Here is a 13,410-nt window from a genome sequence, read left to right on the forward strand (position 1 = left end):
GTCAGAGAGAAAAGGTCAATCACCTATAAAGAAAACCAATCAGAATAACTACAGATTTCTCAGCAGAGACCATAAAAGCAAGAAGAGCCTGGAATAATGTATGCCATGTGCTAAAGACAAACAGCTATCAACCAAGAATACTGTACCAAGCTTAACTCTCCTTCATAATGGAGGGACAAATAGAAACCTTCCACAGGAAAGAAATATTGAAACAATATATCTCCACCAAACTAGTCCTACAAAAGATACTTAAAGAGTCTTACACATAGAAAACCAACAAGAACACAATGAAGGCAGAAAACGGCCTGCAAACAAAGAATCATATAAGCATAGTAAGAACCCAGTAGTCACAGCCCACAAGAGGGTGGATAACACGGCAGATACTACCAAACACCTCTCAATCCTAACCCTCAATGCTAATGGATTTAACTCTCCAATTAAGCGACATAAATTGTCTAGTTGGATCAAAAAGCAAGATCCTTCCATCTTCTGCCTTCAAGAGACACACCTGGCTCACAAAGGCAAACATATTCTGAAAGTGAAGGGCTGGAGCAAAATCTACCAACAAATGGCCTACATAAACAGATGGAAGTAATATCAGATAAAATTGTAATATCAGATAAAGTAGATTTCAAGGCACTGGGAAGGTGGCTCAGTGGTAGAGCGCTTGCTTTGCATGCATGAAGCCCTGGGTTCGATTCCTCAGCACCACATAAGCAAAAAGAAAAAAAGCCAGAAGTGGTACTGTGGCTCAAATGGTAGAGCACGAGCCTTAAGCTGAAGAGCTGAGGGACAGAGCCCAGGCCCAGAGTTCAGGCCCCACAACCGGACCACCCCCAAAAAATAGATGTCAAATTAGTGGGAAGAGATAAAGAAGGACATTGTAAACTAATAAAGGGATCTCTCCTACAGGAGGATATAACAATTCTAAACATTTATTCACCAAATACTGGACCACCCAAATTTATCCAATAAATAATACTTTCCCTAAAATTACACATAGATCTAAAGACATTAATTATTGGGGAATTTAACATACCACTATTCCCACTGGATAGATCAACCCGGCAAAACTCAACAGAGAAACCTCAGATCTACACAACTGCATAGATCAACTAGACTTAACAAACATCTACCAAATATTTCACTGAACAGCATCAGAATACATGTTCTTCTCAGCAATACATGGAACACCCTCCAAAATTGACCACGTTTTAGGTCGCAAAGAAAATTTGTTCAAATTCAAAATCATAGAAATTATGCCCTTCATTCTCTCAGACCACAAGGCAATGAAATTAGAATTCAACACCAAAAACCACCAAAGAAAATCCTGTAACATGGACTGGGAAGGTGGCTCAGTGATAGAGTGTTTGCCTTGCATGCATGAGGCCCTGGGTTCAAGTCCTCAGCACCACATAAGCAAAAAAAAAAAAAAAGCCAGAAGTGGCACTGTGGCTCAAGTGGTAGAGCACTAGCCTGGAGCTGAAGAGCTGAGGGACAGCGCCCAGGCCCAGAGTTCAAGCCCCAAGACCGGACCCAAAAAAAAGAAAAAAAGAAAATACTGTAACATTATTTACCATAGCTAAGATATTGACCTAACCCAAATGCCCCTCAGTAGATGAATGGATCAAGAAAATGTGGTATATATATATATATATATATATATATATATATATATATATATATATATATATATATATATATATATATATACAATGGAATTCATTGACTCCATCAGAAAGAATCACATCGCCCCATTTGTTAGGAAATGGAAAGACTTGGAAAAAATTATATTAAGTCAAATGAGCCAGGCCCAATAGGTCTTATGGTTTTCCTTATTTGCAATAACTAGTATATGTCTGGGACAAGCAGAAAAGGTCAAAAGCTATGTATATATGACAGGATAAGATGATGTTAAGCAAAATGAACCTCAAGATAGGGATACAAGAGGTTTTTTTATTTCTTGCTATTGTTTCTAATATATTTATAATGTGCCATGTGATTTTTTTTGTTTTTTTTGTATGTTCCTCCCCCAAGGTATAATCCCTGTTTTCACTGTATTTGGTGTCTGCACTGCATCTTGTATATACAATTCTCTAGCTTGGGGAGGGAAAGGGAAAAAACAAAATATTTAAATAAGGATATAGTTGACCCATTGTAACAATAAGATGTACAAGACACTATGTTGAAAAATGAACTTTACAATTTAGGTGGGGTGGGGAGGGAAGGGGGATTGTAGTTGTGGAGGTGGGAGGGAAGAGAGGGTAGAGGAAAAACAAAGGAGGTAACAATGCTTGATAGGAAATGTACTCATTACCTTGCTCACGTAACTGTAACCCTTCTGTTCAATATTTTTACAATAAAAACATTTTTTAATTTAAAAAGAAAATCCTGTAACACATGGAGGCTGAAAAACACACTGTTGAACCAACAGTGGGTCATGGAAGAGTTAGAAAGGAAATTCAAATGTTCATGATATTTACCAAAAATGAACATACAAAATACCAGCTCCTCTGGGACACAGCAAAGGCAGTACTCAGAGGGAAATGTATAGCTCTACATCAACAAATTGGAGAGATCTCAAACCAACAATTTAAAAAAAAGCACCTGAATCTCCTTGAAAAAGAGCAACAAACTAAACCCCAATCCAGTAGATAGAAACAATAATTTATATTGAATCAGATTTAAATGAATTAGAGTCCAAAAAAACATAGAAAAAATCAACAAAACAAAGCGTTGGTTCTTTGAAAAAATTAACAAAATTGACAGACCCTTGGAAATCTTATTAGAAAATGAAGAGAACACGCCCAAATCAACAAACTCAGAGATGAGAATGGAAACATCACCACAGAAACCAACAAGATTCAGAACACTATGAGGGAATACTAATCAAACCTTATGCTAATAAATTTGAGAATCTGGATGAAATGGAATTTCTAGCAAATATTGATATACCCAAACTAAACCAAGATGATTTAAACCAACTTAACAGACCCATATTAAGCATCAAAATAGAAAGGGAAATAAGAGACCTCACTTCCAAGAAAAGCCCAAGACAGATTGGTTTATTGCTGAATTCTACAAGGTCTTCAAGGCAGAACTCACAACAATACTCTTTCAACTCTTCAATGAAATGGAAAGTGAAAGTTCATTACCAAACACTTTCTATGAACCCACCATATCCCTCATCCCAAAACCAGACAGAGACTCATCAAAGAAAGAGAACTATAGGTCCATTTCTTTGATGGACAACGGTGCAAAACTTCTCAAGGAAATTCTGGCCAATCGACTTCAACAAGTCATCAAAAAAATTATACACCATGATTAAACAGGATTTATTCATTTCAGGGATGCAAAGGTTGTTCAATATATGCAAATTAATTAATGTAATTTATCACATCAATAAGGGTAAGGATAAGAACCACATGGTTATCTCAATAGATGCAGAAAAAGCATTTGACAAGATCCAACACCGCTTTAAAGCTCTGGAAAAACTAGAAATCCATGGAACGTTCCTCAATATAATAAAAACTGTGTATGACAAACCTACAGCCAGCATTATATTTAATGATGAAAAGTTAAAGCTGTTTTCTCTAAACTCAGGAAGGATACAAGGATGTCTACTCTCTCCGCTCCTCTTCAATTGAGTATTAGAATGCCAAGCTATAGCAATAAGAAAAGATACAAGCATAAATGTGCTCCAAATAAGGAGTAAAACTCTCCCTCTTTGCAGATGACATGATCATGTATTTAAAGAACTCTATGGATTCAACTACCAAGTTATTCGAGCTGATTCAAAATTTTGGCAAAGTAGCAGGGTATAAAATTAACGCTCAAAAACCAATGGCTTTTCTCTATGCCTATAATGAGAAGATTGCAGCTGAAATCAGGAAAGTAATTCCTTTTGTAACAGCCCCATAAAAAATAAAATACCTAGGAATTAACTTAACTAAAGAAGTGAGGACCTCTATGACAAAAACTTTAAAAACCTGAAAAAGGAAATTAAAGTAGAACTAAGGAAGTGAAAAAACTCCCAAGCTTCTGGATTCTGAGGATTAACATCGTGAAAATGGCGATACTGCTAAAGACTATCTACAAATTCAATGTGATACCCATCAATATCCCAACCTCCTTTTTCAGTGAAATAGAAGCAGCAATCCAAAAATTCATATGGAACAATAAAGACCCTGAAGAGCAAAAACAATCCTTCACAGAAAGAACAGTGCTGGAGGAATATCAATACCAGACTTCAAACTCTACTACAAAGCCAGAGTAATCAAAATATCTTGGTACTGGCACAAGAACAGACCTGAGGACAAATGGAATAGAACTGAAGACCCAGAAATGAACACAGAGAATTCAGCCACCTAAATTTCGATAGGGGAGCTTAAAAAAGTAGAATGGAGGAAAAACAGCCTCTTTAGTAGATGGTGCTGGCACCATCTACTAAATTCGATCCTTATCTATCTCCCTGCACAAGAATCAACTCCAAATGGACCAAAGACCTCGAAGTCAAAGCAGACACCCTGAAATCATTACAGGAAGGAATAGGAGAAACTCCAGGGTTCCTTGGCCACAGGCCGAAATTTTCGTAATAAAGACCCAAAAATACAATAAATCAAAGACTGGTTGGACAAATGGGATTGTATTAAAATTCAGAGCTTCTGCATGGGAAAGGACATAGCTAGCAAGATCAATAGAAAGCCCACGGACTGGGCAAAGATGTTCACTAGCTATAAAACAGAAAAAAGTCTCATATCTAAAATATACTTAGAACTCAAAAAATTAAATCCTCCAAAAACAAATCGTCAAAGAAACAACCATCACATTAATAAGTGAACTAACGACTTAAAGAGAGACTTCTCTGAAGAGGAAATAAGAATGGCTAATAGACACATGAAGAAATGCTCAACTTTTCTGTACATAAAAGAAATGTAAATCAAAACGACATTGAGATTCCCCCTTACCCCAGTTAAAATGGCTATAATCAAGAAATCTAATAACAACAGATGCTGGAGGCGATGTGGCCAAAAGGGAACCCTACTGCACTCTTGTTCAACCATTTTGGAAAACATGGAGTTTCTTCAAAAGACTACACATAGACCCTGTGACCCAGCAATAACACTGCTGGGCATTTACCCCAATGATCACAAACAAGGCTATACTAAAGCTACCAGCACAACTATGTTTATTTCAGCTTTATTCACCATAGCTAAGATATGGAACCAACCCAGATGCCCCTCAGTAGATGAATGGATCAAGAAAATATGGTATATATATACACAATGGAATTCTATGCTTCCACCAGAAAGAATGACACCACGCCATTTGTTAGGAAATGGAAAGACTTGGGAAAAAATCATATTAAGTGAAGTAAGCCAGGCCCATAGAAACCTAAGTTCCATGCTTTCCCTCATTTGCAGCAAGTAGTATATGTCTAGGGTATTTTTATCAGATGAGCAGAAAAGCTCAAAAGCTATGCATATCTATCTATCTATCTATCTATCTCTATCTATCTATCTATGAGCATATAAGATGATTCTTAAGATATGGATACAAGAGATCTTTCTTGGTTGTTGTTTTTAATGTATTATGAGATTTTTTTGTTTCCTTTGTATGTTTTTCCCCCTATGGTATATCCACCATTGTCACTGTATTTTATTTTGGTACCCTGCATCTTGTATATACATTTGTCTAATTTGTGGAGCAGAAGGGGAATAACAAAATGCTGAAACACAGACACAGGATGACCCATTGCAACAGTGATACCCACAAGACAGCATATTGGAAATGAACTTTACAACCTCAGGGGTGGAGGAGGAGTGAGGGAGGTGGGAGAGGGAAGGGATAGTGGGAGAGCAACAAGGGAGGGGTTAATAATTCTTGACAAGAAAAGTACTCATTTGTTTTTAATGTATTTAATGTACTATGTGATATTTTTGTTTCTTTGGTATGTATAGCCGGTGTTTTCACTGTATTTGATTCCAGTGCCCTGCATCTTGTATATACATTTTTCTAATTGGGGAGGGGAAGGGAAATAACAAAGTGCTTAAATAAGGATGCAGGATGACTCATTGTAACAATGAAATGTTCAAGACTCCATGTTGAAAACGAACTTTACAACTTCGGGGGGGGGGTGAAGTAGGGAAGGTGGACAGAGAAGGGATGGCAGGGGAAAAACAAAGGAGGAGGTAACAATGCTTGATAGGAAATGTACTCATTACTCTACTCATGTAACTGTAACCCCTCTGTACAGTATTTTTATAATAAAATACATATAAACAAAAAAATGTACTCATTGCTTTACTCATGTAATTGTAACCCCTCTGTAGGACATCTTTACAATAAAAAAGGAGTTAAAAATAACAAACAAATCAAATATCATTGAAAAAATAAATAAGAGATAACCAGATATTCCTCAGTATGGCATAAAGGTAAATTCTACAGAAATGCATTTAAATCTTAAATTGAAATATACCTAAAACTCTCCCTCTTTCAAGATGCCATGATCTTGCATTTAAAGAATCCCACAGACTCCACTCCCATATTACTCAAGCTGATTCAAAACATTGACAAAGTAGCAGGGCACAAAATTAACCCTCAGAAATCAATGGCTTTTCTATATGCCAGCAATGAGAAAAGTGGGGCTGAGATTAGGAAAGCAACTCCATTCATAATAGCCCCACAAAAAAATAAAATACCTAGAAATTAACCAAAGAAGTGAAGGACCTCTATGATGAAAACTTTAAAAACATGAAAAAGGAAATCAAAACAGAACTTAGAAAGTGGCAAAAACTCCCATGCTCCTGGATTGGAAGTATCAACATTGTGAAAATGGCAATACTTCCCAAGGCTATCTACAAATTCAATGCAATACCTATCAAAATTCCAACCTCATTCTTCAAGGAAATAGAAGTGGCAACCCAAAAATTCATATGGAACAATAAAAGACCCCGAATAGCAAAAACGATCCTCATCAGAAAGAACAGTGCTGGAGGAATATCAATACCAAATTTCAAACTCTACTATAAAGCCATAGAAATCAAAACAACTTGGTACTGGCACAAAAATAGACCTCAGGACCAATGGAATAGAATTGAAAACCCAGAAACGAACCTACAAACTTATAGCCATCTAATCCTCGAAAAGGGAGCTAAAAAAAATAGAATGGAAGAAAGGCAGGCAGTTCAGTAAATGGTGCTGGCAAAATTGGTTAACTCTTGTAGAAAACTAAAGCTAGATCCTTATATATCACCTTGCACCAGAATCAACTCCAAATGGATCAAAGACTTCAGAGTCAAAGTAGACACTCTAAAAACATTACAGGATGGAATAGGAGAAACCCTAGGTCTCCTTGGCACAGGCCCAGATTTTCTTAATAAGGACCCGGAAACACAACAAATCAAAGAAAGGTTGGACAAGTGGGATTACATGAAATTGCAGAGCTTCTGCATGGCAAAGGACATAGCTAGCAAGATCAACAGAAAGCCCACGGATTGGGAGAAGATCTTCACTAGCTATACAATGGACAAGGGTCTCATATCTAAAATATACTTGGAACTCAAAAAATTAAATCCCCCAACAACAAATCTTCAAATAAACAACTGCCCAATAAATAAGTGGGTTAAAGATTTAAAGAGAAACTTCTCTGAAGAGGAAAGAAGGATGACCAATAGACACATGAAGAAATGCTCAACCTCTCTAGCCATAAAAGAAATGCAAATCAAAACAACACTGAGATACCACCTCACCCCAGTTAGAATGGCTATAGTCAAGAACTCTAATAACAACAGATGCTGGAGGGGATGTGGACAGAAGGGAATCTTACTGCATTGTTGGTGGGAGTGTAAACTTGTTCAACCACTTTGCAAAGCAGTAGGGCGGTCCCTCAAAAGACTCCACATAGAGCTCCCCTATGACCCAGCAATCCCACTTTTGGGCATTTACCCAAATGATCACAAACAAGACCACACTAAAGCTACCAGCACAATTATATTTATTGCAACATTATTTACCATAGCTAAGATATGGAACCAACCCAGATGCCCCTCAGTAGATGAATGGATCAAGAAAATGGAATTCTATGCCTCCATCAGAATGAATGACATCGCCCCATTTGTTAGGGAATGGAAAGACTTGGAAAAAATTATATTAAGTGAAGTAAGCCAAGCCCAAAGAAACATAGGTCCCATGGTTTCCCTTATTTGCAATAACCTTTGTATGTCTGAGTCAAGCAGAAAAATTCAGATAAGTTGATGTTAGGGAGATGAACCCCAAGATTAGTATTCAAATGTCTTTTTTCTTTCATGCAATTGTTTCTAACATATTTATAAGATGATTTCTTTGTTGCTTTGTATGTCCCTCCCCCACAGTATAACCCCTGCTTTCACTGTATTTGATGTTGGTATAATTTGTGGAGGGGAAGGGAAAAAACAAATTGTTTAAATCGGGATACAGGTGGACCCATTGCAGCAATGAGATGTACAAGTCGTTATGTCAAAAACAAACTTTACAACTTTGGTGGGGGTGGGGAGTTTCGGGTGGGGGGGAGTGGGAAGGAATGGGAAGGGGAAACAAAGGAGGAGACAACAATGCTTGATAAGAAATGTACTCATTATCTTTCCCATGTAATTGCAACCCCTCTGTACGGTATTTTCACAATAAAAAATAAAATAAAATAAGAAATATATCTAGTGATAGTTCAAAATATAAATAGTATTAAGAGAATAAAAAAGAGCTTAGAAAACTCACATTTATAGTTAAAGTTTTAATTTTATCTAAGTAGCTGCTAGAATACCAGAGCAAATATTTGTAAGCACATAGGAAACTGGCAAACACAAATATACCCCACAACTTTATACATCCATTTTTGTTTGTTTTTTGGCTGACTGGTTGGCTGGTTGTTTCAGTCAGAGATTCGCTATGTAGTTGTCTTGACTTTGCAATTCTCCTTCCTCACCAGGGAATGTAGAACACTAGAACTGTCTTTGTAATATATATACTTTGGAGTTATATATAATATACCTTCCAGAACTTGCCATCTGCTTGAACATCCACAAAGTATAAAAGAACTCCAAGCATTAAAATAAGAATATGTTCTTCAACAATAGTGGAATGAAATGAGAAATTTATAGGAGAAACATAATCAGAAAAGACCCAATTGTATAGAAATTAGGAACATATGTAAAATAGTTTTTTGATCAAACAACATATCATGAGTAGTAGAACAAACTTTCAATAGTGATGAAAAAGTAATGTACTAAACTTGTGAATAAACAAACGAATGATTAGGATAAATGTGAACATAAAAGATCAGGCTGGATAGAAATAAAAAGTTGCAAGCAAATCATCTGAAGCCTAAAGTCAGATCCTAGATAATAGTGAAATGATTTCAAATCTTTAGAAAAAGATAGATACAAATAAAAACCAATTAAATGCAAATTTAATGTACAGTGGAAGAAAAACATGACCTTAACTTCATTTACTGAAGTGACTAATAAGGTTGACAGAAATATTGACCAAAAAGGAGGGAAAGAGAAACCATAAACTATCAAAATGAGGACAGAAATAGAACATCTTTACAAAATATATAATAAAATGATTTTGTGAGAATTTGATGAATAAAATCCCAAGACTGTCAACTTAGAAAAAGACAAATTCCTCAATAAATAATATTTAATCAATCTGACATGAAAAGAAGCAGAAAATTTGACATCCTTGTATCTGTTGAATTTATCATTAAAAACCATCTTACAATAAAACTAGGCTCACATAACTTCATGGTTGAATTCATCAGGACATGTAAAGAAAAAGAATAATGAATTACATGAATTCTTTAAGAAAACAGAAGAGCAGGAGACGTTTCTTAATTATTTCATAACCTTGAGACAGAGAATGTGTTATCAAACCTCATATAGACATGATAAGGAAGAAAACTTAAAGCATAACTTCCTAAAATTATAGTATAATATCATAAATGTAGTGAAAATATTAAAAGAGGTTTCTATATTAGCAAGATATGAATGCCAGCATAATCTGTAAAACTAATACAGCAAGAATATTTACAACAAACAGGTAGGAGTATCTCTAGGAATGAAATTTTGCCTTATCATTTTAATATTCATCAGTGAAATGCATTTCACTAGAATAAACAGAAAGAGTAAATGATAGTATTAGATGATTTAGAAAGATCACTTGATAAAAGCTCACATGGGTCTCTGACTTGGGAGCTGGAGAATAAGAGAAGAATATGTTATATTGTTGCTTTCATGCAACATCGTTGTAGACAGCTTGGCTAATGCATTAAGAGACAAAAAGAAATAAAGGTCAAAATTATTGAAAAGGAAAAAGGAAAGATGTTACGAGGCATAGAAGTGATGTGAATAGAAATGTCTAAGCCAAAATAATCTCCATGCAAAGCATTAGTGGATTTAGCAAGAGATATAAAGATACCAAAATTGTTTTTCACACTGGCACAAATTAAAGTCAAAATTTTGGAACAAGAAAATGGATAGAATTGAAGATTGCAATGGTAAGGGAAATAGACCTAAACAGATAAAAATAACATGCTTCTTCTCATATGCAGAATCTAGATTCAAAAGAAAAGGACATGAAAGTAGAAAGTGCACTACTGGGTCAAAGGAGAACAAGTGGAAGAAAGGAGGAAAAGAGAGGATGATAGAGGTGGGTCAGTATGATCAGCATGCAGAGAATGAATGCATGGAGATGTTATCATGCAATACATAATTTTATACAGTTAATAAAAAAATCCAAAAGACTGCATTGTCTGGGTAGTAAAGCAGATGGAATAGTTAGGAAAACACTTGCATATCTAAATACACATATAACTTAAAATTTTATATACATAAATCTATATCTCCAAATCTTACCATATAAAAAAGATATTTAAAATGGGTTCAAAAGCTAACCATTAAAAGTAAATCAATAAAGATTCTAGATGAAAATATGACATAGTAGCTTCAGGACCTTTGGATAAATGATAGTCTCTTAAATATGTCACTACAAGTACAAATCATAAAGAAGTTATAAACTTGACTCTATTAAAATTAATAGCCTGTCAAAAATTGGCACTATGATAAGTAAAAGACATTCACATACCAGAAGATACTTATAATAAATGTAAAAATAACTTTATGAAACAAAAAAGGGATACTACCAAACTAAAGAGTCAAAAGACCCAAACAAGTGATTTCCATAAAACCTCGTCCAAATTGCCAGTAAACATACCAAAAGATGTTTGTCATCTATATCCATAAATGAAATTCGAAACAAGGCTACACTCGAGTTCACCCAACAGAAAATGACCAAAATAAAAATCTTAACAATGCCAAGTATTTGGAAAGACATTATTGGTCGACATGGAAATGGATATATTGGTTTTATAAAAATGGCAGTATCTACTGAAGCAAAATATGTGCCAATAGAGCCATAATTTTACCCCTAGAAGTGTATTCAAGATAAACTAGTGAATATCTAGTGAAAGACATATACAGGAATGTTCACAGTAGTTTTATCCATAGTTGCTAGATAACTGACAACAATCTGAAAGCCAATCAGCATAATAATGGATGGATTGATTGTGGTACATTCAAGTAACATTACACAGTAACAAACATTTTAAGTATTTTACTGCAATTCTCATAACATAAATGGGTTTGATTTGGAATGGGAAAGAAATCAGACATAAAGCCACATGGTAAAAACAACCCAAATGTCATCAACAGAAAAATGAAGGAATGAATTACAGTATATATTCTTATATGGAAAAATTACACATCAACAGAAAGTGAAATACAAACTACTATTACAAGCTCAATGTAAATGAATTTCAAATACATAAGTGAAGATAAATATATGATTCCAAAGGCCAGCAAGAATAATTGAAGTGTTAGAAATGAAAGAAGTGCTTACTTTAGGGATCCTGATTACTGACTAGGAAGAAACACATGGAAACAAAGTTTCTAAAGTTCTGCAAATAGGAAAACTCTTAAATTCATTAGAGGTTGCAGAGATGTGTAAATATATAACAAATTTCAAGCTGTATGTGTAAGCTGAGTATATTTCATGTACTTAATGCATGTATTATTCCTCAGTATGTTTAAAAAATTATTTGAAAATCTAGACTTACTTGATATTTCCACAGGACTCTGTTATCATGTTTTTCCTTTCTTTCAAATCAGGTGGTACACAAGCATCATTCTTAAATCATGACTGCTATGGGTTCCATTAAGGAAACCATCTGAATTGTTACAGCTATATTAAGGGGTTATATACTTACAATTAAATAAAATAATCTAGACTTACTTGAAATTTCCACAGGCCTCCAATATCATCATTTCTCTCAAAGCAGGTGGGCTCCAAATCTTCATCTAAGCAGCACTTGATGGCACCTAGTCCACTAATTCCAGCCCCAATCACAGCAATCCGTTTCTTGGTCATAGTGCTTTAGCTGATTAATAAAAATTAAGAGTTCTAATGTTACTTTGTGGCAAGGACCTAAAATTGGCTTTCATAAATCTTTAACATGAACTGTGATAGAGACAAAGGATGCAAAAATATACAGAAGTCAACTTTTTTTCTCCTCTCAAATACTCTTCATAGTGATGAAAGAAACTTAAACATAATTGCAGGTTACATGATAAATAACACCATTACACCGTGTGGAACATGGGCAAGTAGTACAGGTAAGGAATACCTGGCTTGGTAGGGAAAGTGACACAGAGGAAAGACTTACAGGTGTAAAATTCAGGTTAGCATAGAGGGAAAGTGGGAGAAAAACAATGGAGGGGGTAACAATGTTTTACAAGAAGTGTACTCATCACCTTATGTACGTAACTATAACCCCAGTGTACATCACCTTGACAATAAAATTAAATTTTTTAAAAAAACCAGGAAGATGTGTGTGTATGTGTGTGTGTGTGTGTGTGTGTGTGTGTGTGTGCGTGCGTACATGCACGGGTGCATGGGTGCATGCATACCTGCATGCATGCCTGTTGCCATTCTGGAAGGTGGAGACAATATGAATAAAGGCTGGCATAGGAGGAAGCAGTGTAGATGTGGCGAGACAGAAGTTGTCTAGTAAGGCTAACTTCAGCAAGAACAACTGAAATGGTGCACTCTGTGCCAATGGTAAATTCTGTAGCAATGGTTTGTATCAAAGGTTATTTGTGATCTTTGACAGAGATTCAGAGCTAGGGTAGAGTAGAAGACATCTTACAGCAGTCTGAGGACACAATCAAGCCAGTGAAAGCACACACCATGATTGTCAATCACATTCTACATAAGCCTGCAAAAGTAAAATCCACAGATTATTAATTTTCTCTCTTTAATTGCCCAGTAAAAGCTACCTGAATTTGTTGGTTAATCTTCAAAACTTATTTATAGAATTAT

General features: G+C 35.3%; 1 protein-coding gene across 1 annotated transcript in view; it reads right to left on the reverse strand.

Moving 5' to 3' along the window:
• Positions 1–12,459, reverse strand: part of LOC138835483 (flavin-containing monooxygenase 5-like) — a 30,598-nt gene extending 18,139 nt beyond the window's left edge. Inside the window, exon 1 of the mRNA XM_070033987.1 lies at positions 12,325–12,459. Coding sequence (XP_069890088.1) covers positions 12,325–12,459 — 135 coding nt within the window. The remainder of the gene's footprint in view (positions 1–12,324) is intronic.
• Positions 12,460–13,410: the final 951 nt, after the last annotated feature.

Source organism: Dipodomys merriami, unplaced genomic scaffold (assembly GCF_024711535.1).
Source record: "Dipodomys merriami isolate MVZ:Mamm:240054 unplaced genomic scaffold, mDipMer1.0.p SCAF_24, whole genome shotgun sequence".
Taxonomy (NCBI): domain Eukaryota; kingdom Metazoa; phylum Chordata; class Mammalia; order Rodentia; family Heteromyidae; genus Dipodomys; species Dipodomys merriami.